The 27,064-nt window shown below is 41.2% G+C and overlaps 2 protein-coding genes across 7 annotated transcripts in view; one reads left to right on the top strand and one right to left on the bottom strand.

Moving 5' to 3' along the window:
• CEP83 (centrosomal protein 83) overlaps nucleotides 1-6,525 on the top strand; it is a 124,876-nt gene extending 118,351 nt beyond the window's left edge. For 5 of the 6 annotated variants that reach the window (XM_072655593.1, XM_072655591.1, XM_072655590.1 and 2 more), the window contains 3 exons: nucleotides 3,425-3,528; nucleotides 4,963-5,152; nucleotides 5,890-6,525. In XM_072655593.1, coding sequence (XP_072511694.1) covers nucleotides 3,425-3,528; nucleotides 4,963-5,152; nucleotides 5,890-5,994 — 399 coding nt within the window. In that variant the 3' untranslated portion in view covers nucleotides 5,995-6,525. The remainder of the gene's footprint in view (nucleotides 1-3,424; nucleotides 3,529-4,962; nucleotides 5,153-5,889) is intronic. The other variant, XR_011977346.1, reaches the window with a different exon arrangement.
• A 3,540-nt stretch (nucleotides 6,526-10,065) lies between these two features.
• The window catches only part of PLXNC1 (plexin C1), a 223,545-nt gene continuing 206,546 nt past the window's right edge, over nucleotides 10,066-27,064 (bottom strand). The window contains exons 27-32 of the mRNA XM_072655595.1: nucleotides 23,654-23,761; nucleotides 22,315-22,478; nucleotides 18,013-18,160; nucleotides 11,724-11,864; nucleotides 11,552-11,626; nucleotides 10,066-10,288 (exon numbers count right to left, since the gene is read on the bottom strand). Coding sequence (XP_072511696.1) covers nucleotides 10,184-10,288; nucleotides 11,552-11,626; nucleotides 11,724-11,864; nucleotides 18,013-18,160; nucleotides 22,315-22,478; nucleotides 23,654-23,761 — 741 coding nt within the window. The 3' untranslated portion in view covers nucleotides 10,066-10,183. The remainder of the gene's footprint in view (nucleotides 10,289-11,551; nucleotides 11,627-11,723; nucleotides 11,865-18,012; nucleotides 18,161-22,314; nucleotides 22,479-23,653; nucleotides 23,762-27,064) is intronic.

Here is a 27,064-nt window from a genome sequence, read left to right as displayed (position 1 = left end):
AATAATGTCATGAGATCGGCAGTGCAGCTCCCACAAGCACAGCTCCCTCTCAGTGGTGAGGCAGAGCTCTTACTCCCCAGCCACTTCCCCCGAGTTCAGGGCCCCTCCTATCCAGTAACACCCATGCTAACCAGGAGGGCACCTGAAGGACAGAGTATGGGGGCAGGGAGGAGGGACCTTCACAGGGGCACCAGTAGAGCTCTTGAGGGTTTGTAGCTATCCAGATTGTGGTCAGCTGTGAGAGGATAACTGGGTGGTGAAAGGGAGAAGTTTGGAGCTCACACAACCATTAGGGGTCATCTGGGGAGCATGTGGGGTTGGGGAATGTTGCATAGTGATTGATGAAGGTGGTGGAGTATATTGGAGATTATCCCAGTGAGCCTTGAGGTGAGATATGACCCACCTTCCCTCCCTGATTAAATAATGAACCCTATTAATGGGTTATAATGAACCCTGATTAAATAATGAACCCTAGGCTTCATGATGTAGCCTACTTTATAAATCAGTGGATTAGATGACTGCCAGAATCCCTTCCAACTCAAGGGAAATTGACTATTGAATCAGAAGATCTGTATTGGAATCCCCTATCGTCTTAACTCTTACAGTCTTGGCTTCCAACGTCATTGTTCCACTGAAACTGTTAATTGCCAAATATAGTGACCTTCTCTCATTTCTCCTTGACCTCTCCAGACTTTTGACTACTCTTGGTCACCCTCTTTCCTGGTTCTCCTCCTACCTGTCTGACTGCTCCTTCTCCTTTGCTAGGTCCTCCTCCACCTCATGCCTTCCAACAGTAGCTGTCCCTGGGGGTTCTGTCCAAGGTCCTCTTTTCTTCTCACTCTACACTACTTCACCTGGTGATCTCATCAGCTCCCCTAGTTTTAATTACCATTTCTATGCTGATGATTCTCAGATCTATCTGTCCTGCCCCTTCTCTCTGCTCATCTCCAGCTGCTTTTTAGACATCTCAAACTGGAATCTGGTAGACATCTTAAACTTAATATGTACAAAATAGATCTCGTCATCTTCCCTCGTAAACCCAACCCCCTCTTACTTTCCCTATTATTATAGAAGACAACAGCATCCTCCCAGGCCCTCTGGCTTAGAACCTAGGAGTCATCCTGGAGCCCTCTGTAGCCAAGCTGTTACTCAGGCCTGTCAATTTTACCTCTGCAACATCATCCAGATCTACCTCCTTCTCTCCTCTGACATTGCCTGGGCCCAGTCTGGTAAAGTCTTCATCTCCTTACCCCCAGACTATTGCATAGCTGATGGTGGGTCTGCCTGCCTTTAGCCTCTCCTCACTCTAAGCCATTCTCCAGCCAGTCACCCAAGTGATTTTCCTAAAGCGCAAGTCTGACCATGTTACTCCCCTACTCAGTAAACTCCAGGATCAAATATGAAAAACTCTTTTTGGCATTCAAAGCTCTCTCTTGCCTTCCCAGTCTTTTTATACATTACCCCCCAACACATACTCTAAATCTAAAGTCTTTGTGTTCCAGTGCCTTCCCTCTGCTAATTATTTCCCATTTATCCTGCACATAGCTTGTTTGCACATATTTGCTTGTTATCTCCCCCATTTGACCGTAAGCTCTTTAGGGCAGGGATAGACTATCCCAAGCACTTAGCACAGTGCCTGCCTGCCACATTGTAAGTGGTGATCATTGCCATCTGATACCTGCTTTCTGTATGACTTTCTGACCTCTCTAGACCTTCATGTCCTTGCCTCTACAATGAGGAAATGGTTTCTCCAGTCACTCACTCTGTGTTGCTATGAAGCAGAGGGAAGGCTGGAGGAGGACTGATCCCACTATATTTGTCTAGAAAAGGGCCATGTAGTCAGTTGATATCTAGTTTAAAAATTCTGTAATCTATATTTTTAACTCTGGCTTTATCTCTCCTTAAAAAACTCTGCTCCCCTAGAAGCTATTGCAGTAGACTAGAAAAAGCACTGACTTTGAAGTAATAGCATTTGGTTTCAACTCTTCTCCTTAGTGCTAGGGCCTGTGACTCCCCTTCTGGGTCTCCATTGCCTCCTCCATAAAGCTGGAGGCTGGGTTGTATGGTCTTCCAGTGTCCCTGTAGAACCAAAGGATCCCCTCGTCTGGGAACCTAATGTGGAATAGTGCTCTTCCTCTCTAGGTATCTCACTGCTGCCCTCCTGCCAAGGTCCCCTTCATTTCCCGTCTTCTGCAAAACCAGCCCATGTGCATTTCTGAACTCCCATAGCACTCATGTGCACTTAGCATCTTACCTTGTGTTGTTTTGGTTTTTTAATCTTTGGTGGGGAATCTGTCACATCTTTGTTGGTCTGACTTCTTGCATTCTGACAACCCAGCAGAGAGCCCTGCCTACGATATTCTTTTCAAATGATTGTTAATGGATGATGCTACTGATTATTTAATATGCTAGTATCCATCATTTAAAAAAATGAGGACAAATGGAGTGCTGTAATGGGCCATATAATATTCTAGACAAGTCTTAAAAGAACTTAGGACATCTTCAGTGATTCCTTCCTCTAAAGTGCAGCACAAGACTTGGAGCCTGCAATTAGTAGACATGAACAATCTGATCTAATATTTGTAATAGTCTTTCTCTACTCAGACATTACACATGTGCTGCAGTTTTTACAAAATGGAATTATTTGCAGTTGTAGCAGTAATTATTCCTTTATTTAAAGAAATTACCTAGTTAGCCCTTTCATTAAGAAGAGATTTTTTTCTTCATGTAATTTTAAGTGTTTACATGAACAAAAGTTAATTTTCAGAAATATTTTTCTTAATAAAGTCAGGTTATAGCTGGTTTGTTTTTTTTTTAAACAATTCAGTCCTTTGAGAAGTTGTTTTTAGCTTTGATTTTAGTCTCATAGCAGTTTATAAATTTTTGGAAAATGCCTTTACAATGAGGTTCCAGTTGTGGGCAGGCTCAGACTCAGTCAATTTCAATGAGCATTTTATTAAGTACCTGGCAAGCCATTTTGGCCCCAAGAGCTTCAAACTTCCTCCTTTGGGATGGTTGTCCTGGACCTTTGTAGTGGCCCTCCCAAGTTAGAGAGCGAGTTTGGGACTGAGAAAAGTCACAGGCCTCTCAAGTGAGGCACTGTGGGGGTCGTGGCTGTGACAAAATTAGTAACGTCCGACTCCTGCATGTTTTTTAAGTTACATGCAGCTTTGTTAGTAACACCCGTTTTTCTGATTTTGCATTTATAATGTGTGTCAGGTCAACTGAGAATGAGAAGGAAATGTGTGGTTGATCTTTGTCATTTAAGAACATCTTCTCATCTTTAAAAACTTCAAAGGAGGTGACTGAAGGTGTTGTGGGACTTGGGAGGGGTAGAGCAACATATTCAGTGACATTTGAACTAAGGAGAAGATTGTGAATTCCCATATGTGTGCATTAAATAGAGACCTCTTTATATTTATAGAGAAAATCCCTCTATGAAAACAAATTGAAGAAACTACAAAAAAAAGTAGAACTTTTGGAAGCAAAAAAAGAAGAATTGGAAACAGAAAATCAGGTTTTAAATAGGTAACAAAATGCTTTTATCACTCCCCTCGTATTTGAAAGCTCACACCTTTCGCTTCTTCCGAGACCCTTTACACCCATAAACTTCCTTGGTCTGCAGTGGCCAGGGAGTTCTGGGAAGCCACAGCAGCAGCCAGCGACCTCTGGGGGCTGGCCTACCACAAGATTCTTTCAAGAAGCTGAGTGGTAACACTTGCAAAGCCCTTCAAACTACACCCTGTGGTTTGTAAGCCAGGGACCAGTCTTGGGGCCCCTGGATAAGGTTGCTGGGTTTAGCCTTTGGCCTCCTAGCTTCATTCATGCCCCGAGAAGAATTAGTGCCAGCAGCATTCATTGTGAAGAGCCAGGGGACTTTGTGTAACCTAAAAGGGACCTGAGGACTTCCCTTCAAACTGTCCTGAGACCACCATGATATATCATATAAAATATATGTATATATTTTCAGTGTGGTTCATAAAAGTGTTCCTGCTTCATTTCACTGACAGCAGCCTGCTTCCAGCTTCCAGACCTTCTGGACCTGAAATTGCCCATAACATGAGATAGTCCTGTTTAGTGGTGTACAGAGATGTTCCAGGGAGTAGTTAGCACCAAAATGTGGAGCATTGTTTGTCAGTGAAGGAAACATCCCAGAGTTTCTAGATCCCCAAGTTAGTACCAACTTTTCATTAGACCACTGGTAGGCATCAAATTCCTTTTGTAAAAGAAAGCATGAGATCTTTTCTGTGCTCCACATCCACGTAGATGCTAGACAGCAGTAGCCAAGGAACAGAAAGGAGCAGGGGTGGTACTCAGGCACAAGTATTCATGCTTTGGGTATCTGACTTTTCTGAAATGATGGGAGGCTATGAAAACCCCCCAAGTGATCCCCCTTCCTCTAGGTCTCTCATCCTTGGTAGAAGTGATGGCACCCTTTGGGCAAATTACTGGCCTATGTAGAGCTTTTCCATTTCATTATGTTTTGCATTTTCATTTTACATTTTTTGTGTTGGAGAAGGTAATTCATTATTCTGACTCAAAAAGACTTCTGGGGGTGTTTGGTGGCAATGGAATTATTTTAAAATATAGTTAATCCATTGACTTAATGATAAATTTGTAAATCATATATAAACCAGAGCCTTATTCCTGTGCCTCAGGTATTGTAAAGGTGGGCTGGAGTTGTTGAAGGCCAGCTGTGCCATCAGAGCCCAAGAGCAAAGATCCAAGAGGCCACTAATAAATTTGAGGGACTAATATCACAAGGTGGGGTGCCTATACTGATGAAACTGAGGGTCTTTGGAGAACTGAGCTAATTTTTATTTAGCACTTAGATTGATGATCTGTAGCCCATTAACATTATTTGTTTAAAAAGAGGAGCTGCTTTCTCCAATTCAGAGCATGCTGAATAGCATATTGAAGAGATGTATTTCAGGGGAACAATGTGACTTTTCTCTTTTCAAGACAAAACGTGCCATATGAAGACTACACTAAGCTCCAGAAACGACTGAAGGATATACAGAGAAGACATAATGAATTTCGAACTTTAATCTTGGTTCCTAACGTGCCCCCAGCAACATCATTCAATTCTGTTAGTTTGTTGTCAGCACCCCTGCCTTCTGGTGTGGAGACATCTTTTCCCCCTCACCTCCCGGTAAGAACATTCTCAGATTTTGTTTTATGGAGGGAAAATAATTGGACGGACATCCTTCTACTGATTTAATCTTTACAATTAAATTGTGAATATAGTTGATGACCAAGACCCTTGAAAAATTCACAAACTTCCATTATGCCCCCAAATTTGATCTGCTTCCCTTCTGAACCCACACATTAAAGCAATTCAGAAATACACAGACTGGAGTCTTGTCTGCCTTCTGGGAGTGAAGTGCCTCTAAAACAGGTAGGAGAAAGCAGGGACCTTGTAGCATGCTTACCTAAGTGATAATATGGGACTGTCACTGACTGGAAGGTTTCAGAGTTTTGAAAGCTAATTCGGTTGTATTTTATAATGTAAGTTGTAAACGTTGAAAGTGTAAAGCTCCAAACTTTAGTTGATTTCAAAGGAATAGTTCAGTGTTTTGTTTGTAAATTACAAACTAAGGCCCTGTTTGAAGAGAACTGTAGGAACACAGAGGTGATAGGGAAGTGCATTCTTATTTCCTCATTAGCTCCCTGCTGAAACTGACAGCGTGAGAAGATGAGACTTGCTCAGGGTTACGGTGGGAGGTGGAGAGGAGCTAGGACTGGCTGGTAATTCTAGCTCCTATGGGCTGGGGGGTGGATGTGCCGCCCCTGCTGGCCTCCTCCTACTGGAGGTCAAAGTGGGCGAAGGAATGAGGCAGGAAAGGGTGTTAACTCTTGCCTCTGGTGTGCTTCTCCCCTGGTTTTAAGGAAGAGGAACATCAAAGAGAATTGTCGCTCCTTCGAAAAAGATTGGAAGAACTAGAAACCACTCAGAGGAAGCAGCTGGAAGAGCTCGGGCCTCCTGGAGAATGAGGCTGCAGCTCTAGGCAGTCAAATCAGTGATTCAATAAAGACGAAAACTGACACACTTGTGGCATTTGAGAGGCTTGATTCCTGTTTGCCAAAAGAATATTTTGCCTATAATAGGAAAAAGTATCAACTATGTGCTGTATTGCTGCATTAAAAGAATCATTTTCATCGATTTGTTAGGATGTTTACTTATGTCCCTTTGAGAAGTATAAACACTTTAAAAGGAACGGTGATGTGGGAATTAAAGTTTGAGATTATTTTCTTAATTTTCCTCTGTGTTGAGTAAATTCTGGCATTCTTTCTGAAACCTGATTCCCTGTTGCATTCCATCTTGGACATAGTCACTAATAAGAATTCTGAGAAAAATATCCCAATTTTGATTATGACCAAACTTTTTTTAAAGGTACTTCATTGTCACCACTTATAGGAAATAACCTCATGACCTCTTGAAATGTATGTTCATTATGAATGTCTGCTTTTTTCAAAAGCACATAATTTATTTTAAAAGTTTAATAAATATTTTTCTATCAGTAATCGCCTCATTTTTAATTTGATACTGATTGTACAGCAGATTTACAATAGCCTAGTAGATGGAGTGTCCAAAGGAGGCCAGCCAGCATGGCAGAGGGCCTTGAAGTCATGACATAGGGTCAGTTGGAGGATCAGAGCAACCCTGGAGCAGAGACAAGGTTGGGGATGGGGGTGTGGAAGGCTGGAGAGGGGCAATGTGTGGAGTAAAGCAAAGGGTGAGGACGTGACAGTTGTGGAAGGCCTGTTACATGACAGAGGCTTAAACTTGTTCTCTTATCAGCCTCAGAGGCAAAACTGTGAACAACAAGTTTCTTTTGGGTTCTCCTGATTTAGAATAACTGAAAGATCAAGTGAAGTCATAAGATCACAGTGGAAAGGAACTTAGAAGCCATCTGGTTTACTTCTTTCATTTTACAGAGGAAGAAACTGGGGGCTAGATAAGAGAAATAACTTCGGCAGAGTTCCCTGGGTGTGGGAGGAGGGGTGTAAAGCTGGTATTGGAACCCAGGAGTGTTGACCCGACTTGATGGCCAACACATAGCTTGTTCATGTTGAAAAGTTTTACAACTGCCCCTTTCTTGAATCTACAAATCTTACCCAGGTTGCCACTTCTTTCTTCCTTCCTGCTCACATTTGTACATACTATGGTTTACAAAGCACTTACTACGCTCATATCCTCAAGGCAGCCTCGTGAGGTAACCCAATTCTTGTTAGCCTCTCATCCCATATGTGAGCACTAAGACCCACTGAGGTGGATCCACTCTTCCTCAAGGTCATATAGCCAGCTAACTGAAAGAATCAGGATTTGAACCTAGGTGTTCCTGATCCTAGCTCAAAGGATCTTTTCACTCCATACCATGGAGTCTCTTACCAAGCCACAGCTTTTTATAGATCATTAGGGGAACTCTGGGATAATTTCATTCCAACTAATGAAATCTCCACTCTACAAAACAAAATGGAATATTAATTATCTAGACATTTTCCTAAAAGTGCCACATAAATATGAGTTGCTGTGATTATTTGAGAGAGTAAATATCAAGAGTCCAAGAATTTAATCAGGCAGAGGCCCACTTAGCACAAACTTAGACTTCCTTAACATCCAGGATATCTGTCCACAGCCAAAATGTGTCTCTTAAGAACATTTCCATACCATTCCTTAAAAAATTAAAAGACATGATAAAAGCAAACTTAAATGGCAAATTAATAGCCTTTGATACATCAAAGTGTTTATTTGGGATATACACATTTAAAACATTCATCTCAATCATGTATACAAGAAATTGATTTTAAATCCTAATACTGAAAAAGGAACAGAATTAATCATAAAATGCTGCTGTAGACACTAGTGTTAGGAAAAAAAAGCTTATAAATAAATTGACCTTCACCCCAAATCAGAAAATAAAATTAACAATAGAAATTGTTTGACAGTTGTTTCTCTGGCTGCTGTTTAATATGGACTCAGTTACTGATTGTCTTCAGCACGTCTGATCAGGCCATTCACTGCCTTGGGCTAGTGTGCTCCAAAAAGCTGCTTTTAGATCGTGCTTTCCATGGGAGAATCGACGAGCACTCTACAAACATCAGTGAGTCTTCATACCACCTCTGTGAGGTAGCTTAGAAAGATTTTCCAGAAATTGAGGCACAAAGAGGTAAACAATTTGCCCAAAGTTCCTACCAGCACAGTCACTGGAAGAGCTAACCCAACCCTTGCAATACTTGTGTGCCAAAGGGTTTGAGGGGGGAAACCCTAAAAAGTATTATTCAGCAAATACTAAGATAAAGCCACAGCTGATCATTTGAGCTCTCACCCTTTCCGGAGTTGTCTTCTACACCCTAAAGAAGGGTCATCTTTTGGGAAAGCTCTTTCTTCTACCATTGATCGCCATACCTACTCTTTCATCCAAAAACTTTGCCATGGTTCTTTCAAAACGGTAGCAGCTTTATTCTGGGACCCGTCCTCTCACCTTTTACACCTATAGGGGAGACTTTTTGGTAGTATCTTTGAGGTGTGTCCACAGGACAGGCAATGGTCAAAAGCTATGGGAATCAGAAAAAGTGCCTGTTTAGGGCATTTACTATTTTCCTTGCTCATTGTTTGGGTGTTTGACCCTTCTCATTCCACCAGATACTGAGTGAGAGGAGAGAGGGAGAGAGACACTTGCATTCATCTAAGATGAAATGCAAATTTTAAACCTGATGTTAACTACAGTGTTGGCAAGTGCTTCTAAAAGGGGCATAGGATCATTGACTTGTAGGGAAATTTCCTAGGCTGGAACTGGGAATTCTGAACCTCAGCCAAGAGGGTGAGGTGCCACAAGGAAGTTTGACAGTGATGACAATTTATTTCTCTTGCTATACTGTAAGGAAAACACAGTGGTATTGAACTTGGTCATGAGCAGCAAAAATCCAGGATACAAAACCAGCAATAAACGATTACGGTATCACTAGAAAGGGATCATTTGAACGAAGGCATGAATGAAAATGGGTATTTTTTTTTGGACTTTTTCCTTTGAGGAATACTTTTTTAAAATACATAATAAGACAAAGATACCAAGCTGTATACTAATACCTTTCAGGCCTTGGGCCTTTATATAGATATAATACTCCAGTGTGTACAGCAATTTCATGTAATGTAATGTAAAATGTATCATCATCTTACCACACACTTACAGGTGTTAATACCCATTGATTTCACCTGAGACCTAAAGCAAGAAGAATGTGGGGAAGTGACAGTTTAGAGATGGCGAGATGGACACATGAGGCACTCTACCCAGGAGATCTCTGATCAAATCCTCGTGTTGAGTTTGTGCACAGAAATAATAAATGTCAATGAGGGGGGTTTTTAAAAAAAAAACATGGAGGTCATCAGCAAACACGTTCACCGTCAAGTACGTTTGGTACTTTTGAATAAAAACAAGAATGCAACACAAGGCAGAAACGCAGTGCCACAGCAAGTGGCGACTGCATCCAGACAAACCAAAGCACTTGCTTTAGGCCACTGGTGAAATACAGGTGAGTTGGGATGGAATGCAGTTGGTGACTACTGAAAAACACGAGCCCTTTCAACAATGTTGCCACACTGTTAAGTTTTTGGTTTAAAAAACACACACACAAATGCTAAGTGTACACACCACCACATTTTGCAGTCACCTTTTCCAAGAACTACTGGGGACGAGCTTCGACACTACAAGTCCTCAAGGTTGCCCCAATAACCCGCCACCCACACCGTACCGTGGACGGGAGATCCCTCCACATTTCACATTTTGCGTTTGGCATCGGCAGCATCCTCTTACTGTTGGATTTCAGTGTCGCCACAAGTGCTACATAGCTGTAGTTTTGAGACAAAACCACTTGAATCATTGTGCTTAAGTGGAAACTGTAGTTACAATAATACTGACACTTGCTCACTGGCCCTGTATTCTCTGTAAACGAGGAGGCTGTTTACAACCACCACGACATCTATATTTACACAAGGGTCTCCACAGTATTTACAACAGGCACGAGGGCTGGTCAGCTTCTCTCAAAGTTGTGCATGTGCCTTGGATTCCAGGAATCTATGTGCAAACTTTTTTTTTAAAGGCGCCAACGTAGCTAGAGCCACCGTTTTGTTCCAAGCTGTCGGAAGAATTTCACCATCTTAAGCCAGGCCACAGCGTGGTGTTCACACCCACTTGCATTTCTTCTTCTCATCAAATAGGACTTTTACATGTAAGAGCTGTTTCTGGGCATCTTCGAGCCCTCGTTCTCTTTCTAGTTTATTTAGAATCTGTTGACAATTAGAACAGTTATTTTGGATGTTGTGTCTTTAAAGCATTACAACTCCCTACTTTGTGCATTCCCCATACCATGAGTAGGTAAAAAAAAATCTGTAGGAAAGAGATGCCAACGTTTGCCTCGGTCATTTACATACTCATTCTGCAAGTTGTTTTTTTCTAAGTCATTATCACAGGATCAGCAGTATTCCTGCAGAAAATAGCAGCTCCCATAAAATACCATTTATTTCCTTACAGATAAGAGGCCAGCCTCTCACTGGCCAGGTTATATGCATTATTATCATAGCCATTCCAAGCACCACAAGCAACCGAGGCAGCCAACATGCAGGAAGCTGTTTCACCTCCATCCAATGCAGCAGGCCAGGGGGAGGGGGAGGGGATGGGATAGGAAGAAGGGGTGTTGAGAGGGAGGGTCAGGCACCCTGATCAGGGGCTCATAGGTCCCCACCCTCCCCTTCCCCAGTTCTACCCTATTCACCCCTGCCCCTTGAAAACAAGGATGCTGAATCAGGTTGAAGGAACTCATCACCTCTACCCTACCTTATTGCTTCACTTGGGTCTTCAAAGTAGAAAATGGAAAGGGTGAGCTATTCTCACCACTGACATGGATAGCCTGGCCCAGCATGACTGAGTGGGGGGAATGAGGGAAGGGGGGGATTAACATATATTTGGAGACTGTGTGTATCATGAATGCTTCTGCATGAATTGCTAAAGAAAAACCTAGATCAATGGGAATTAATTAATGGTGGAGAACGGCTTTACTGAAATAATCTTTCCTTTTGTATTGAAAAAGAAATGGACATCACTTCATCTAGATAATCACTGAATACCAAACCTAGGCGATACAACCAGCTATTACTGAAGCGGATTACAAGGTTAGTGCTAATTTATGAATAAGGATAAGCCAGCCCCATTTAATATCAAGTCACATTAAATGGGAGAAGTTGGTTTTTTGAGATATTTGTAAAGCTCTTAGCACACAGTAGGTGCTTCATGAATATGCTGGTTCCCTTTCTCCCCACTCCCCGTATTGAAGTTCAGTCTGTATATGTGTGGCTGGAAGCCCAGATACACTTTATGCCCAGGGAGCAGGGGCAGGATTGGGAGAATTAGAGCCAAAATTGAGAGTCTGGCTTGGTGCCAGGATCCACCTGACCTGTCCAGAGGTCAGCCCAGATCAGTAATATAGCCCAGTCCAAATCCCATAAATTCCTTAGGTAGAACACAGACATAATTATTATAATTTCAAAACTTACCTCATCAAAATATTTTACGATGTATTTGTAGATTTCTGTCAAGGCCACTTCTTCGTTAAATTCATTTTCATGTTTCTTAAAAGGGAGATTAAACAAAGGGTTCAGAGTCCAAAAAATAGTTTTCAAAAAAGAACTCAACCAATATCAGCCTGCTTTGGCTTTCTAGTCATACCTTAGATTCCTGAGTTAAAAATTCTTCCATTTCCAAAGACGACAATGGAGGCAAATCCCTGATTGCTTTATAATAAGCTTTCACTTCCTCTTTGTAGTTTGGAATATCCTTGGCATAAAGAAGTTTATTAGTTGGTGCCTCCTTAAAAAACAAAACAAAGCAAAAATGTAAGGAGTAATGTTGCCCATAAACCTTAGCACCTAGTCATTGTGGCCAGCACAAGGGTGACATTTAACAAATAGTGTTGACTTTGTGACTGATTGACATCACTATGTGACTCTGTTATTTTCAGGTGAAATAAATGCTAATATATTCTGCCTTTCTCTCATAAAAGAACGCAAATGATTATTTTACATGATTTTGAGTTACTGTAACAATGGGCGCCATTTCAATCATAATTCAAAACTAATGGTAGTAAGAGCCTGAAATTAAAAATTTGCTCCCATCCTTACCCATCAGTGAATTTTAGCACTTGTGAAAGATTTGATTGTCTCAAAAGTAAGTGAGTTCTTTGTATTACCATGGAGCCCGTGAATAATTGGTAATTGGCAGTAGCAATTTCAGATCTCTTCTACCTCTTTTCAGGGAGAAAGGAGGAAGAAGGCCGTTTCACAGTGGGTTCCAGAACATTCTGCAAGGAATGGTGCTCTGCGTACTATTGATTAGCCTACAAATTTCATGGAGTTGATATAAATATCTTGTCTAGTGAGAGTACGTCAACTATAAAATCCCAAGTCTTGTGTGATTTGGGTGAAGTCACATAAAGTAGGATGAAGAAAGCTGAGCCAAAAGAGCCGCGCATGAAGTATACACAGTGGTATCGACTCGTGATTTCATCAAAATGAGGAATCTAATAAATTCGAAGAAGCAGTGTGACACTGTAGAGAGACCCCAGGTCTGTCTTTGGTGCTTACAGGTTGTGTAATCTTGGGTAAGAAAGGTAAAGTCTGGTAAAAATGAGGTTATGAACAAGACACTCCACCTCTTGGCTCTGGACATTTTCCCTGGCCGCCCTGATGTGCTCCGGCCTCTTCTCTGCCTTTACTGGCTTCCTTCCCGTCCCAATTAAAATCCCATCTTTGACAGGATGACTTTCCCAACCTTTCTTCATTCTAATGTCTTCCCTCTTTAATTATTTCCTACTTTTTTCTGTATGTTGCTTATTTGTTTACTTGTTGTCTCTCTCATTAGACTATGAGCACCTTGAGGGCAGGGATTGCCTCTTTTGCTTGGTATTATATCTCCAGCACTGAGCCCATCCCTCACAGATAGTAAGTGCTTAATAAATGCTTACTAGAATCCTGGAGAGCAATTTAGAACTATGCCCAAAGGGTTATAGAAATGTACATACCCTTTGACCCAGAAATATTACTTCTAGGGCTGTATTCCAAAGAGATACAAAAATATTTATAGTAGCTCTTTTTGTGGTAGCCAAGAACTGGAAATCAAGGGGATGCCCATCAGTTGGGGAATGGCCGTACAAGTTGTGGTACATGAATGTAATAGAATATTATTGTGCTATAAGAAATGAGGAACAGGAAGACTTCAGAAAAACCTGAAAAGACTTATATAAACTGATGCTGAGTGAAGTGAGCAGAACCAGGAGAACATTATACAAGTAACAGCCACAGTGTGCGAGGCCTGTTTTTGATAGACTTAACCCTTCTCAGCAACGCAAGGATGGAAAACATTCCCAAAGGACTCGAGGCAAAATTCCATCCACATCCAGAGAAAGAACTAAGGAGTCAGAATGCAGAATGAAGCAGAATATTTTCTCCTTTGTTATGTTTTGCTTTTCTCATGGTTTCTCCCACTCGTTTCAGTTCTTCTATGCAGCATGACTAATGTGAAAATGTGTTTAATAGAAATGCATGGGTAGAGTCCACGTAAGATTGCAAGCTGTCTTGGAGAGGGAGGGGGAGAAAATCTGGAACTTATGGAAGTGATTGTTGAAAACTGAAAACAAATAAATTAATGAACTTGGAAAAAAAAAGTTACAAACTAAATGTTTAAAGAATAAATAAATGCTTACTGACTGACAACCTCTGAGATCCCTTCTAGTCCCAAATCCATCATGATGATCTTTGTGTAACTTTAAACAAATGACTTCATCTCTCTAGACCTCAATGTTTTCAACTGAGATTGAAGATACTGGACTAGATAACCCCTAAGATTCCTCAATGCTGTTAATCTGTGATCCTCTTGGTATGGAAGTTCTCTATCCAGTGTAGGCTCTCTCATAACTTAGTCTTAGAGAGTTGCTTGGGGCACACTGAGATTTGTTAAGTGACTTGCCTATGGTCATACAGTTGTATACATTACGTTGTCATTTAGTTGTTTTCAACCATGCTTGACTCTGTGACCCCATTTGGGATTTTCTGGGCAAAAATACTGGAGTAGTTTGTCATTTCCTTCTCTAGCTCATTTTACAAATGAGGAAACTGAGTGACAAACAGGATGAAGTGACTTGCCCAGGGTTACACACAGCTAGTGAATGTCTAAGGCCACATCTGAACTCAGGTCTTCATGACCCCAGGCCCAGCGCTCTTATCTGCTGTGTCATCTTTTTATTGTTCAGTCATTCAGTCACGTCTGACTTCGTGATCCCATGGACTATAGCACACCCTTCTAATCTCCACTAATCTCTTGACGTCTGATTACGTTCATGTTTATTGTTTCCATGACATCTATTCATCTGGTCCTCTGCTGTCCCCTTTTCCTTTTGCCTTCATTTTTTCCCAGTATTAGGGTCTTTTCCAATGAGTCCCATCTTCTCATTATGTGGCCAAACTATTCAAGCTGCATTGTTGGTATTTGACTTTGTGGTGAATAGCATGAATTAAATTCTTTAAGTATTGATATACCTCATCAAGAGGCTTCTTAATTCCTTTTCACTTTCTGCCATCAGAGGGATATCATCTGCATATCTGAGATTGTTGATATTTCTCCTGGCAGCCTTAATTTTGGCTTTCAGTCCATCCAGCCTGGCATCTTGTATGGTGTACTCTGCATTTAAGTTCAATAAATAAGGTAACAATATATAACCTTGTCATATTCCTTTCTCAGTCTTAAACCAATCGGTTGTTTCATGTTCAGTACTAACTGTTGCTTCTTGGCCCACATACAGTTTCTTTAAAAAAAAAACAAGTAAGATGGCCTGGTACTCCCATTTCTTTGAGGACTTGACACATTTTGTTGTGATCCACACAGTCAAGGGAACAGTGCCAATGTAAGTGAAATGAAGCAGAAGTAGATGTTTTCCTGGAACATCCCTGCTTTCTCCATAATCCAGGGAATGTTTTACCAATTTGGTCTCTAGTTCCTCTGCCTCTTTGAAAGGTTTTTCTGTTCATTCTTGGTTCACATATTGCTGAAGCCTAGCTTGCAGAATTTTAAACGTAACCTTGCTGACATACGAAATGATTATCATTGATAATTTGAACATTCTTTGTCTTTGCCCTTCTTTAGGACTGGGACGTAAATGATCATTTCTAATCCAGTGGCTACTTTGAATTTTCCAGATTTGCTGGCATAGAAGTAAAGCACTTTTAACAGCACCATCTTTGAGGGTTTCAAGTAGTTCCACTGAAATTCCATCATGCTACTGGCCTTCTTGTTTGCAAGGCTTCCTAAGGCTCACTCTACTTCCTTCTCCAGGATGTCTGGCTCTAGATCAGTTGCCACACCATCATGGTTACTGGTGAGGTTAGATCTTTCTGTGTAATTCTGCCACCTTCTCTTAATCTCTTCTGCTTCTGTGAAATCCCTACTATTTCTGTCTTTTATCATGCTCTTTTTGCAGGAAACTTTTTTTTTCAGTCCTGTCTGACTCTTTATGACCCCCTTTTGGGTTTTCCTGGCAGAGACACTGGAGTGGTTTGCCATTTTCTTCTCCAGCTTATTTGGCAGGTAAGGAAACAAAGGCAAACAGAGTGAAGTGACTTGCCCAGGGTGACAGCTAGTAAGCATCTGAGGCTGAATTTGAACTGAAGTCTTCCTGACTACAGACCCAGAGCCTATCTACTGCACCACCAAGCTTCCAGTACACATGAAAGGCAGAACTAAAACCAGGTTATTATTGACTTCAAGAACATCTCTAGTCCATGCAGATTAATTATTCTTATTTGGCATTTAAAGACCTTCAATGTCTGGTCTGCCCTACTTTTCCAGGCTGATTACTCATTCCCCCATCTTACACATTCTGTGTGCCAACCAGAGTGACCTACTTACTGTTCCTCAAATATGATATTTCATCTCTGATGTCTGTCCTCTACACCAGTCTTCCTCACTTCTACCTCTCACAATCCCCAGCTTTCTTCAGGGCTGAACTAAGCACCACTTCTTATATGAAGTCTCTTCTGATCTCCTGCCCCCAAATGTTGGTACCCTCTAAGAAATTACATCATACGTATTTTATATTTGTTTACTTTGACTTTGGGGTTCTCCTTCCCACCCCCAACAGAAAGTAAGCTCTTTGAGGGCAGAAAATGCTTCAAGGCATCCTCAATACCTTGCCCATTTCCTGTAATGCAGTACATGTTTAGTTTGTGTTCGTCCTTCGTTGCCAAAGAAGACCATGCCATCAGAGAAATGATGACATGACTTGCACTTGACTTTGTTTTAAGTGAGGGAGGGCTATGCAGGTCACCAGCCTCACTTCTCATCCAGAGACCTGATATTCCTCAGGATAACTGGAGATAACCCAAGATGGACTGGGAGACCTTGGTTCCTTTAGGCCAAGGTCTTTGCAGGTACTCACTTAGGGTGGGGCAACTCCCATTCATCGAATAGGCCTGTTTAAGAAGTAGCCAGGGCCTGACCCCTTTAATGAGGCCAAGAAAAAGAAAGACATCAGGCTGGGAGGGGAACAGCAGCAGTTACTATTGATAATCACTCTAAAACCAGGAGGGTCCAGAAGAGACTTTAGGTCCATTGGCGTCCCAGCTTCAGAGTGCAATAGGTTTAAGGTTTTGGGAAAGGAAAAGAAGGACAAGACAGAGAAGGGAAGGGAAGGAAAGGAGCAAGTAAAACCCAAGTCAACTGGGCCTCTTTTGGCCATCCAAATTTACCTTCCTTTGGAGAGGACACCTTTGTCAAAGAAGGGCAAACACAATCCTGTGAGTAGACACAGCGGGCTGAATGGGGACCCAGCTAGCTGGGCAACTCAGCTCCTTCTCTCCTGTCTGCCTCCTCCTCCCCTTCCTTCTCTCCAAAGGAAGGTAAATTTGGATGGCCAAACGACATGTTTAATAACTGTTTGTTGAATGAGTAAGTGATGACACAGGTAGCCCATCACTATGGTGCAAAGCCAGATCCTGGGAGGCTGGACAAGCTATCTTGACAATAAAGGTTTACAGGGAACCTAACCAATTGAATTTTATTAATTGTTCTCATTAATATCTTCCTGTCAGCATATTTAAGTGAACAAACTAGCATTCAGCAGTTGATTCCATTACAGACACTCCAGAAATGTGACCGGGGAAGAACCAAAGCCTCATAAACACTTTCAGAGAATTCTATCCCAGCTGTTGCTTGAGGAGTTTAGATACATTGGGCCCCTCAGATGTCATACGAGGCACTTTCTCCAAAGTCTTGTTTTTCCCTTTGATCTTGGTAAGCTTTCTTATTTTGTGCTTTTGATCAGAGAAGGAAGCCAGGAAAATAATATTCACAATGTGTTACTACTGATCTGGAAAGCCCATGGTAAACAGAAATTCTGGGCAAGATATTGTCAAGAAATCATTGAGTTATATTCAAATGGACATTCTTTATTGATATTTAGACCCAGCATGATTATGTATATTTCAGTGGAATCTCTTTATTAACATTTTAAAGTGTTTTTAATGTATAATTTCCCAGAAAGTTAAAAAAAAAACCTCAAAGGTTAGATAGCTCCCCCTCCCCCAGAAAAAAAATCTTCCAAATAAGGGGACAAAACCAAACCTTCTATTAATTTAGTTTTTGTTATCAACCAACAAGTATATATTAAGCGCCTACTACGTGCAAGGGATACAAAGATAAAAATCAAACAATCCCTCCTCTAAAGGGTCTTACATTTGATGGGAGATGGGAGGTGGGAGAAGACAGCATGTTCATATATAAGTGTATTATTTTAGCAACAACAAGCCAAGGTGTAAATAATAATCTACAGGCAATTTTGCATATAAATGGAATGAACACCATCCAGATGGTCTCTTTTTAGCTGGTTTAAAATGTTTACAAGAAAGGCAGACTACTTCAAACTCATAGATTACAGTATAAACACAGGAAACAGCAAACCATGTCTCACCTTCCCCAGTTGTTGTTCCGCAAGAGAAAATGCATCCATGAAAGCCTGGGCAATTACTGACAAACAGCTGTCTATGTGGGGCGTCTTCTTGATATCAAAGACGAACTGAGGGTTCTTCAGGATGTTGACCCAGAAACGAAGAGGAAGACTGTTCCAATAAAACAGGAGATTTTCTTTGTCAATTGGTTCATTCACTGGAGACTCATGACATGTCTATCGTATTCTGAAAACAAGTATCTTAATAACTCTTATCCAAAGCACTGTGGTGCAGTGGAAAATGTGCCATTTGGAGGCAAAGGAACTGGGTTCAAATCCTGTTTTCTTAATACCAGTGTGATCCCAGGTAAAACATCTTACTCACTGGACTTCAGTCTCCTCATTTATAAATTGAAAGGGCTGGACTAGATAACTTCTTTGACTAAGATTTTCCAAGAGGTGGAACCAAAAGGGAGAAACAATCTGGAACATGAAACTGACAAGACAGCATGCTGTCCAAAATAACAGTCACTTTAAGGTTAATAAAGTTATTCCTCACCATGAATGACCTTATGGGGTAGGTAATGCAAGGATTCCCCTCTCTTTTAAATAATGAGAAAACTGACCCTCAAGGTAGGGGGTAGAGATGGGGAAGTAACTTGGCCATGGTGACACAGCTGGGGAGTGTCAGTCAGAATTTGAACTCACATCTCTGACTCCAAGTCCAGTGTTCTTCCAATGATCATCTTATTTCATATTATATCAGTGTATCAGGGACCTGTGATTTCATGGTCTGAATCCCCCACCCCTATCCCCACCCCCACCTCCCCCTACCAAATACAACCTGCCTGTAACTTAGAGAGCTGCCTGACTTGCTTCTAGGCACATAGCTTATAAACACAATAATACATACATACTCTCATGGAATTTTAAGGTTTACAAAGCATATTATATATTTTTTTCTTCATTGGGTCCTCACAACAATCCTATAAGGTAGGTGCTTTGATTATCCTCATTTTACCAATGAGGAAACTGAGGCTGAGTGTCCCAGCGGGGAGAGTGTGGGGCCTGGATTCAGAAGGAACTGAGTTCAAACCAGCCTCAGATACTTACTAGCTGTGTGACTCTGGACAAGCCCTCTGCCTTGCCTCAGTTTCTTCATCAGTAAAATGGGGATGAAAATCACTAAGATGCTAAGTTACAAACAGGTTGCATTTGGCAGTGGTGGTAGTAGAGGAGTTTTCATGCCATGAAATCATAGGTCCTTGACAGAATGACATAACATGAAATAATATTGTCACTGACAAGCACTGGACTTGGAGTCAGGAGATCTGGGTTCCGATTCTGACTCTGTCATTCACCAGTTGTGCTACTGTGACCAAATCACTTCCCCACCACAACTACTTCTTGAGTGTACTAGGTACTAAAAACTGTGCCTCCTTCAGGTGGTTGTGAGGATTCAGTGAGGTGACACCTGTAAAGTACTTAGTACATAGTAGAGGGGAAGGGAGTAAGCATTTCAACACTTTGCACCATATTCCAAAATGATATATAAAATTAAAGAGCATACTATAAAAAAATGAGAAGATGAATCTCACAGCTGTGGATAAGAGGTGTGGTCTGAACCAAACAAGAGATAGAGACAGTCACAAAAGATAAGACATAACTGATTACATGGGAATGAAAAGTTTCTGCACAGGCAAAATTAATGCATCTAAGATGAGGGAAGTGGGAGAATGGGAAAAATCTTTGTGTCAAACTTCTTTAAGTGTTTGTTATCCAAAATGTAAAAATACTAAATATGCATAAGACCAATAGCCACCCCAGTAGATAGTCAAAGGATATGGACAAATAATCCTCAAAAGAACAATTACAAAGCATTCACAACCATAAGAAAGAATGGTCCAGATCATTAATAATAAGAAAAATGCAAATCAAAGCAAGTCTGAGATTTCACCTCTTACCCTGCAAATTGGCAAAAATGACAAAAAATGGCAATGACCAACGTTGGAGGGGTTGTGAAGCAAGAGAAACACTAATACATTGTTGGTGGCGCTGTGAAATGGTACAGTCAAGGTGACTAAAATGTCCATACCCTTTGAATCAGAGACTCCATTGCTGGGCTTATACCTCAAAGAAGCTATTGATAAGAAGAAAAGTCCCCACATACACCAAAATACTCACAGAAGCACTTGGGGGCACAGCAAAGAATTGGAAACAAGGTAGATGTCCATTGATTGGAGGATGGCAAACCAATGGATGTTCATAGATGTAACAATATTACTGTGCTTTAAGAAATGATGTATATGATACAATATAGAGAAACACTGGAAGATCTACACAAACTGATGCAGTGAGGTAAGCAGAGCCAAGAGAACAGCACACACAGAAATCACAACACTGTAAAAAATGTTCACATCAAAAAATCAAAAGTAAATTAGCAAAATTATAAAGATCAAGCCTGACTTAAATGACACGAGAAGATACCCCCAAGCCACCCCTTTGTGAGGTGGGAAGTCCACATGGGTTACACATTGCACACACGTTCAGACTTTTTCAATGTATTGATCAGTTGTGTTGATTTTTTCCTCTCATTTAGAAAAAAAGAGAAGAGAGACCCTACCTACCCAGAAAGAGCTTGCCCTCTAGTAAGAGACAGAAGAGAATACAGTACAAATAGAGAACAGAGGAAGATGTGAGATGTCATAAGAAAGGGACAAATTAATTACTGGGTGGGTTCTGGACAGGGAAAGATTGGCACTTCATTAGAGGAGTCAGGAGCACCAAAGACAGCGCATGCCCAAATTTGTTTGCATGTTGTCTCCTCTACTACGATTGTGAGCTCCTTGGAAGCAGAACCTGCTTTTTGCCTTTCTTTGCATCCCTGGTACATACTTAATAAATATAGACTTGACTAACCTTGTATCTCCAGGACATAGTAAATGTTGCTGGACTGACTGATTGATCTGGCAATGATCTGCAATTTGGATTAAATGAGCAACAGACTGAAGACCAAGAGACTCCTTAGGAATCTTAGGCCCTGAATTGTGATGCAAAGGAAAGGGCAAAGGTGGGAAGGACAAGGAGGAGACAGAATCAGACAAAACAATAAGTGGTAAGACTCCCTCCCTAGGGAAGCGATGTGGATCAGAAGATGGAAGGATCCCAGATTCAAGGCCGGGAAGGACCTTATTTACTCCAGTCTACTCATTTTACAGATTAGAGAACTGAGTCTGGGAGAAGTTAAGGGAGGAAAGACTAGTAAGACTTGTAGTCAGGAGAGACCTTCAAATTCCATCTCCAACATTTAGAAGTCAGCTGTGTGGAAATGGGCAAGTCACATAGTCAGTCTGTAAACATTTATTAAGCACCTACTATGTGCCAGGAACTGTGCTATAGTCTCCTTTTGTTTCAGTTTAATCATCTTCAAAATGTACCAAAAATGCCGGAAGACCTAATTTAAAGAGTTGTGGTAAGGAGCAGATGTAAGGACTAATGTATTTTATAATTAATAACATTTACATAGGGCTCTAAGGTTGGCAAAAGAGCTTTAAATATTTTATTTTTGCAATTTTTCTTCATAATAATCTTGCAAGATAGGTGCTGTTACTATCCCCATTTTATAGATAAGGAAACTTGTTAAGTGACTTGCCCATAGTCAGTGTCTGTAGCCAGATTTGAATTCAGGTCTTCCTGACTCCAGGCCTAACACTTTACCTCTCTGTGCCTCCTAGAGACTTGCCTAGGGTTGCACAGAAAATGAAGGGTAGAGCCAGAATTCAAATCCAGATTCTGCATCTTTTACCATTCTTACCATGGTGGCTCCTTCCCATATAGGCGGAATGATGAGATGAACTCACCATAGCAGATATCATAAGGTATCATAAGTGCCCAATAAAGGCCCCAACCAGTTGAATGGGAATACAGAGAAGAGGTGGTCACGTGTGGCCAGGGGAGGGGCAGGGATGGCATAGGAGGAGGAGGCATCAAGGGGGAGATGACACGTGAACTTGAAGGATGGGTAGGAGCTCAGCTACTGCTTTCCTGTCCAAATGAGGGAGCTGGGAAGAAAATGTCCTTTCAAGATGATAGGCTTTGTCTACTTGTCTGTTTGTCTACTGTCTATTTGACTTTTGAGAATCCTAGGAAAGAAATTACAGAGGTTATCATTTTTGTTGTTTTCAAGACTGATAAAGAACTTCCAAACATGCTGTCAGATGGTTGAATCTTCTATTAACCTCCTCTGTCCTTTCTTCTCATTAATAAGCTCTCCAAGGTTTTTATAAACAGTGACACCACTCATTCTTCCCCATCCCCTCTCCTTACCTGTTTGTTTTCCAAATATGTACGACATCAGGATCTGTGATTTTTTTATTCTCAGCCTGGGCATCCAAAAAATCAAAGAAGTATTTGATGGCAAACGGGGCTTTGCTGTTGGGCAAACTCCAGATGCTTCGGAAAAGCTTCTCCAAGACAGAATGAATGGCCACCTGAAAGAGGGGAGGAGACCAGGTTGTTGTCTATGAAGCAACATAAGTCAGTGGAAAAACCCATGCTGGGCGAAATGAAGAAACAGATTCTGAAGGAAAAGGGAATCAAAACAGATGAGACCCACAGCTGGAAGGGCAAAGCTCTTGAATGTGGGGGCTCTGGATTCAGATTGGTTTTGGCAAAATAATAAGCCCCTACTTACCAACGGCAAAGTTGTTTAGTCAGTCGGGAAGTGGGAGGACTCAAGACTTCCCAGGTAAAGCCAAGTGCCCAACTGAGATGACAACCCTACTGGAAAGATGCTTGGTTCTCATTAACGATCTCCAGGTGGGAAAAAGTCAAGTGGGGGTGGCAGAGTCTGACAATTTCCCCTCTTACTACATCTATTCCCAGCCTAGGGTCTTACTGTGTCTTTCTAAAGCATGTGAGTGTTGTACAAAAGCTACATAGGGCAGAACTATTCAAGACAGCAAAGACTGCTGCTGTTTTCTGTGCACTAACCAAATTTACTGGCCTCTAAACAAATTCAGTTCTGTAATCCGGAACAGTATGGTCAGTAACTTTATAGCTACAGGGTCCAGTGCAGATAATAATATTTTTCTAGGCTTATTTTAGGAGGAAAATAATCCAGCATGTCTGTTCATTCTACCAAAAGCCAGATAAGTCGAATTGGCTACAGATTTGGCATTCTACCAGCTTTCACTTCCAGCACTGTCCGTGATGTGAACAGAATTCTTAATTCCTTTTTTTTTTAAAGGCAGTCAGAGAATCCAGGTTTATAACCACTGGCCCTTCTACTGCTTTCTTGTTTCGAGTGCAGGGAAGGAGTTTTGTTGCTTGTCCAAAATAATGAGTTAACAAAGAAGGATAATTAGACCATCAAACTAAAAAAAATACATGCTGCAAACTGTGGGGGATGGGCCAGGGAACAATAGCAGAGCCCCATTTTAAGATGTTATTGTGTGAATTAGGTAAGTGCTATTATTTCTGCAATTGACGTGTTGATTTTTAAGAGAAATAAGGAAAAGGCAATATATACAATTTTTGCTTTCATCTTGCTTTGCTAAAAGTTGCCAGGGATTTGTAACATTTTTCACACATCAGTGGAAATTAAGTCAAACCCATCATAAACCCCTTGGTAGAGGTGAAAACATTCCCAGGATGCACCATGTACCTTGGTTGACAGCAGCTTTGTTAAATACATTTCCTTTACTTTAAATTTGTGCTTCCCTCGATGTCTCTTGCCTTGGACATCTTGAAACGCTTCCGAGTCTGGTAGAATCTGCAGAAGGAAGACTAGAATGGTTAAACCCAAAGTGGCCTTTGGCTCTTTAAAATAAAAAATAAACATAATCATGCCTTGTATCTTTATATCATCTATAGTTCCCAGTTTATCCCTCCCCACTCTCCAACCCAATGAGTCATTATTCCTTGTGACAAAGGAGGGAGGGAGGGAAGAAGGGAGGGAGGGAGACAGAGAGAGAGAGAGAGAGAGAGAGAAGGAGGGAGGGAGGAAGAGAGAGAGAAAGCAGATGAGCAAAATCAACTAGTCCATCAAAAAAAAGTCTGACATTGAATGTAGGCTTTCATACCCAAAGTCTCCCTCCTCTTCAAAAAATGCAGCGATAGTGGGAAAGGGGAAGGGACAGTGGAGTAGAAGGAGGGCATCCTTCTCAAGTCTTGCCTTTGGGGCCAAGCTTAAACAGCATCTCACAGCATTCATGTTGCTTTTTTCCATTTCACATTATTGTAGATGCATGTCATTTTCCTGGTTTTGTTTGCTTTATCACTCATGTGAGTCTTTCCATGTTTCTGTTTCATCATATTCATTGTTTGTCAAGGCACAGGAATAGACTTATTACATTCATAAGTTGTTTAGCCATTCCCTAATTAATGGACACCTACTTTGCTTCCAGCTCTTTGCTGTGACAAAATGTGCTTCTACCAAAAAAGGTATAATGGTATATGTGCTCCCTAGAAAAGGAATGGAAATCTGGGAATTGTCTAGTAGGCATCCAGGGATTTAGGAGAAAATAGATCTCACACAATTCAAGAAAAAGGTAGGTGGAAGCCCATGAACCAAAATTTTATAGAGAATGTTATCCTAGGACATATAGGAAGCTCTCAAAGGTGAAATTCCAAAGACTCAAGAAAGACTTGAGGGAAAGGAAGGGTTATGGGAAGAGAATGATGTGGTTGCATAGGGAACTCGCTAACTAAGAGATCACAAACTTTTCTCAGAAAAGGTAGTTAGCAAAGGATGAGTACAAATGCACAACACCATCTTGTCTAGTGTGCCCAAAGTGCTAAAGAGTGTAGAGTCAGCTGCAGCTAGCAAGGAAAGTGGAGGATAAAAGATGAGGAATTTTTGTTAAAGTCAGGGGAAAAGGCAGCTCAGAAAAAAAGACCAGACCACCAGTCAGGTTGGATGGATGGAAGGATTCTAACTGGTGACTGAGAGCGGTCCAATCCTTATTTTGCTTGTTTTCTCTCTCAGGGAGAAGGCTCTTTATATTAGAAAGAACAGAAGAAAAATGGCTATTAACCAAGATGAGAGAAAGTAAGCTGCCCTTGCTGAGTTCAAATCACTTAGCCTAGATGAACTACATCCTAGAGTACCACAAATTGGCAGATGGGATTGCTGAGCCATTGTCAATGATCTATGAAAGACCACGGTGAGCTGGAGAGGAATGGCAGGATGATAGGAAGCAAATGTTCTCCTGATCCTCAGAAAAGGGAAGAGAACACAGTCTGTAAGCTATCGATGCCAGGGAGTGTGGCTTTGATTTTTGGCAAGATTCTAGAATGTATTCAAAGGGACTGTTGGTGAATATTTAGAAAAAGAAGCAGCCATCACAAGGAACACCACTGGCAAAGAGAGAAAGCACACCACATGAACCTTCTTTCCTTTTGTGACAGGGATACCAGACTGGCCGATGATGAGCATCTTATAGATGTAATCTTTCTTGATTTTACTCGGTATTTGATAAAGTTTCTCATGTTATTCTTGTGGGGAAGATGAAAAGATCTGGATGAAATGATAATACCATTCAGTAGATCGGGAACAGATTGCATGGGGAAACCCACACTGAAGTTGTTAATGGTTTGATGCCTTATGAAAGGAGGTCTTCAGTGGAGTTCCTAATGGTTCAGTGCTTGGCCCTACATTTCCTGCATTTTTACAAGTGACTTGGATAAAAACATTGATAGTATGCTTATCCAATCTGCAGATGACACAAACATAGAGGAATGATAAGTACTAAATGACAGAACCAAGATTTTAAATGTTCTTAACAGACTAGGAAAATGGACCTAATCTACAAAATGAAATTTAATAGAAATAAAAGTAAAAATTTACACTTCGGTTTAAAAAAGTAAACTGCACAAGTTTAAGACGGAAAAGGTATGGCTAGATAGCATTTTATCAAGATCTGGGGGATTTAATGGATGGCAAGCAGAATAAGTGAGGAGAGCAATATGGCGCCCAAGACAACCAGTGGGATCTTGTACTATATTAAGGCAGGTATTGCATCTTGGAGGTGAAAGTTCCACTCTTGCCCTCCCAAGTCTGGGCATTTTCTGTGGCTGTCTCCCATGCCTGGAGCTCTCTCCCACCTCATGTCCACCTCTTAGCTTCCTTCAAATCCCAGCTAAATTCTAACCCTCTACAGGAAACCTTTCTCAATCCTCCCCGATTCTAGTGCCTTCCCTCTGCTGAATGTGTCTAATTTATCCTGTACATAGCTTGTCTGTACCTAGTTGTTTGCACGATATCTTCCCCATTAGTCTTTGAGCTCTAGAGAGCAGGGACTGTCTTTTGCCTTTCTTTGTACCTTCAGTGCTTAGCATAGTGCCTGACATAGTGGACAGGGAATAAATGTTTACTGATTTACTGGCTAAACTACATCTAGCACATTGTGCTTGCTTCTGGGTTCTGCTACATTTTAGGAAAGACATGGAAAATTGGCAAAATGTCAGGAGAGGGCGAATAGGAATGGTGAAGTGCCTTGAATTTAGGCTCCTAGAAGATCCACTGAAGGACTTGAGGAAGCTGAGCCTGGATAAGAACCTTTAGTGAATTATTCCCTCCTTCACCTTCAATTCTTAGACTCTAACTTCCTTCAGTATCTCAGCTCAAGTACTACCTCCAATAAAAGGAGCTCTTTGGTTGTTAGTGTGGAAAATACTTTATATAGAATTATGTTTTTGATCTGTTTTCAGGCCATATCCTCTGATTAGGCTCTAAGCTTCCAAGGTCAAAAAGACTTGAGTTGTCTTTGTATCTTTAAGAGGGACATGATAGTTGTCCTCAAATCTTTGAGAGGCTGCCCTGCCAGATAAGTCATAATGTCTGGCACAAGGGAGAATTAAGATCAGTGGATAAACAAGCTTTCCAAGTTAGAGCTCTTCCCAAATGGAAGAGGCTGCTTAGTATCATAGCAAATTCCTGCTCCACAGAAGTCTTCAGACAAAGGCTGGTTGACCACTCGATGGCTCAGCTCTGCCCCTTGGTACTTGGATGACCTCAGACAAATCATTTAGGTCTCAGTTTCCTCATTTAGAGTACAAAGAAGTGGGACTAGAT

Source organism: Notamacropus eugenii, chromosome 3, assembly GCF_028372415.1.
Source record: "Notamacropus eugenii isolate mMacEug1 chromosome 3, mMacEug1.pri_v2, whole genome shotgun sequence".
NCBI lineage: Eukaryota > Metazoa > Chordata > Mammalia > Diprotodontia > Macropodidae > Notamacropus > Notamacropus eugenii.
This window is presented reverse-complemented; position numbering and strand designations above follow the sequence as displayed.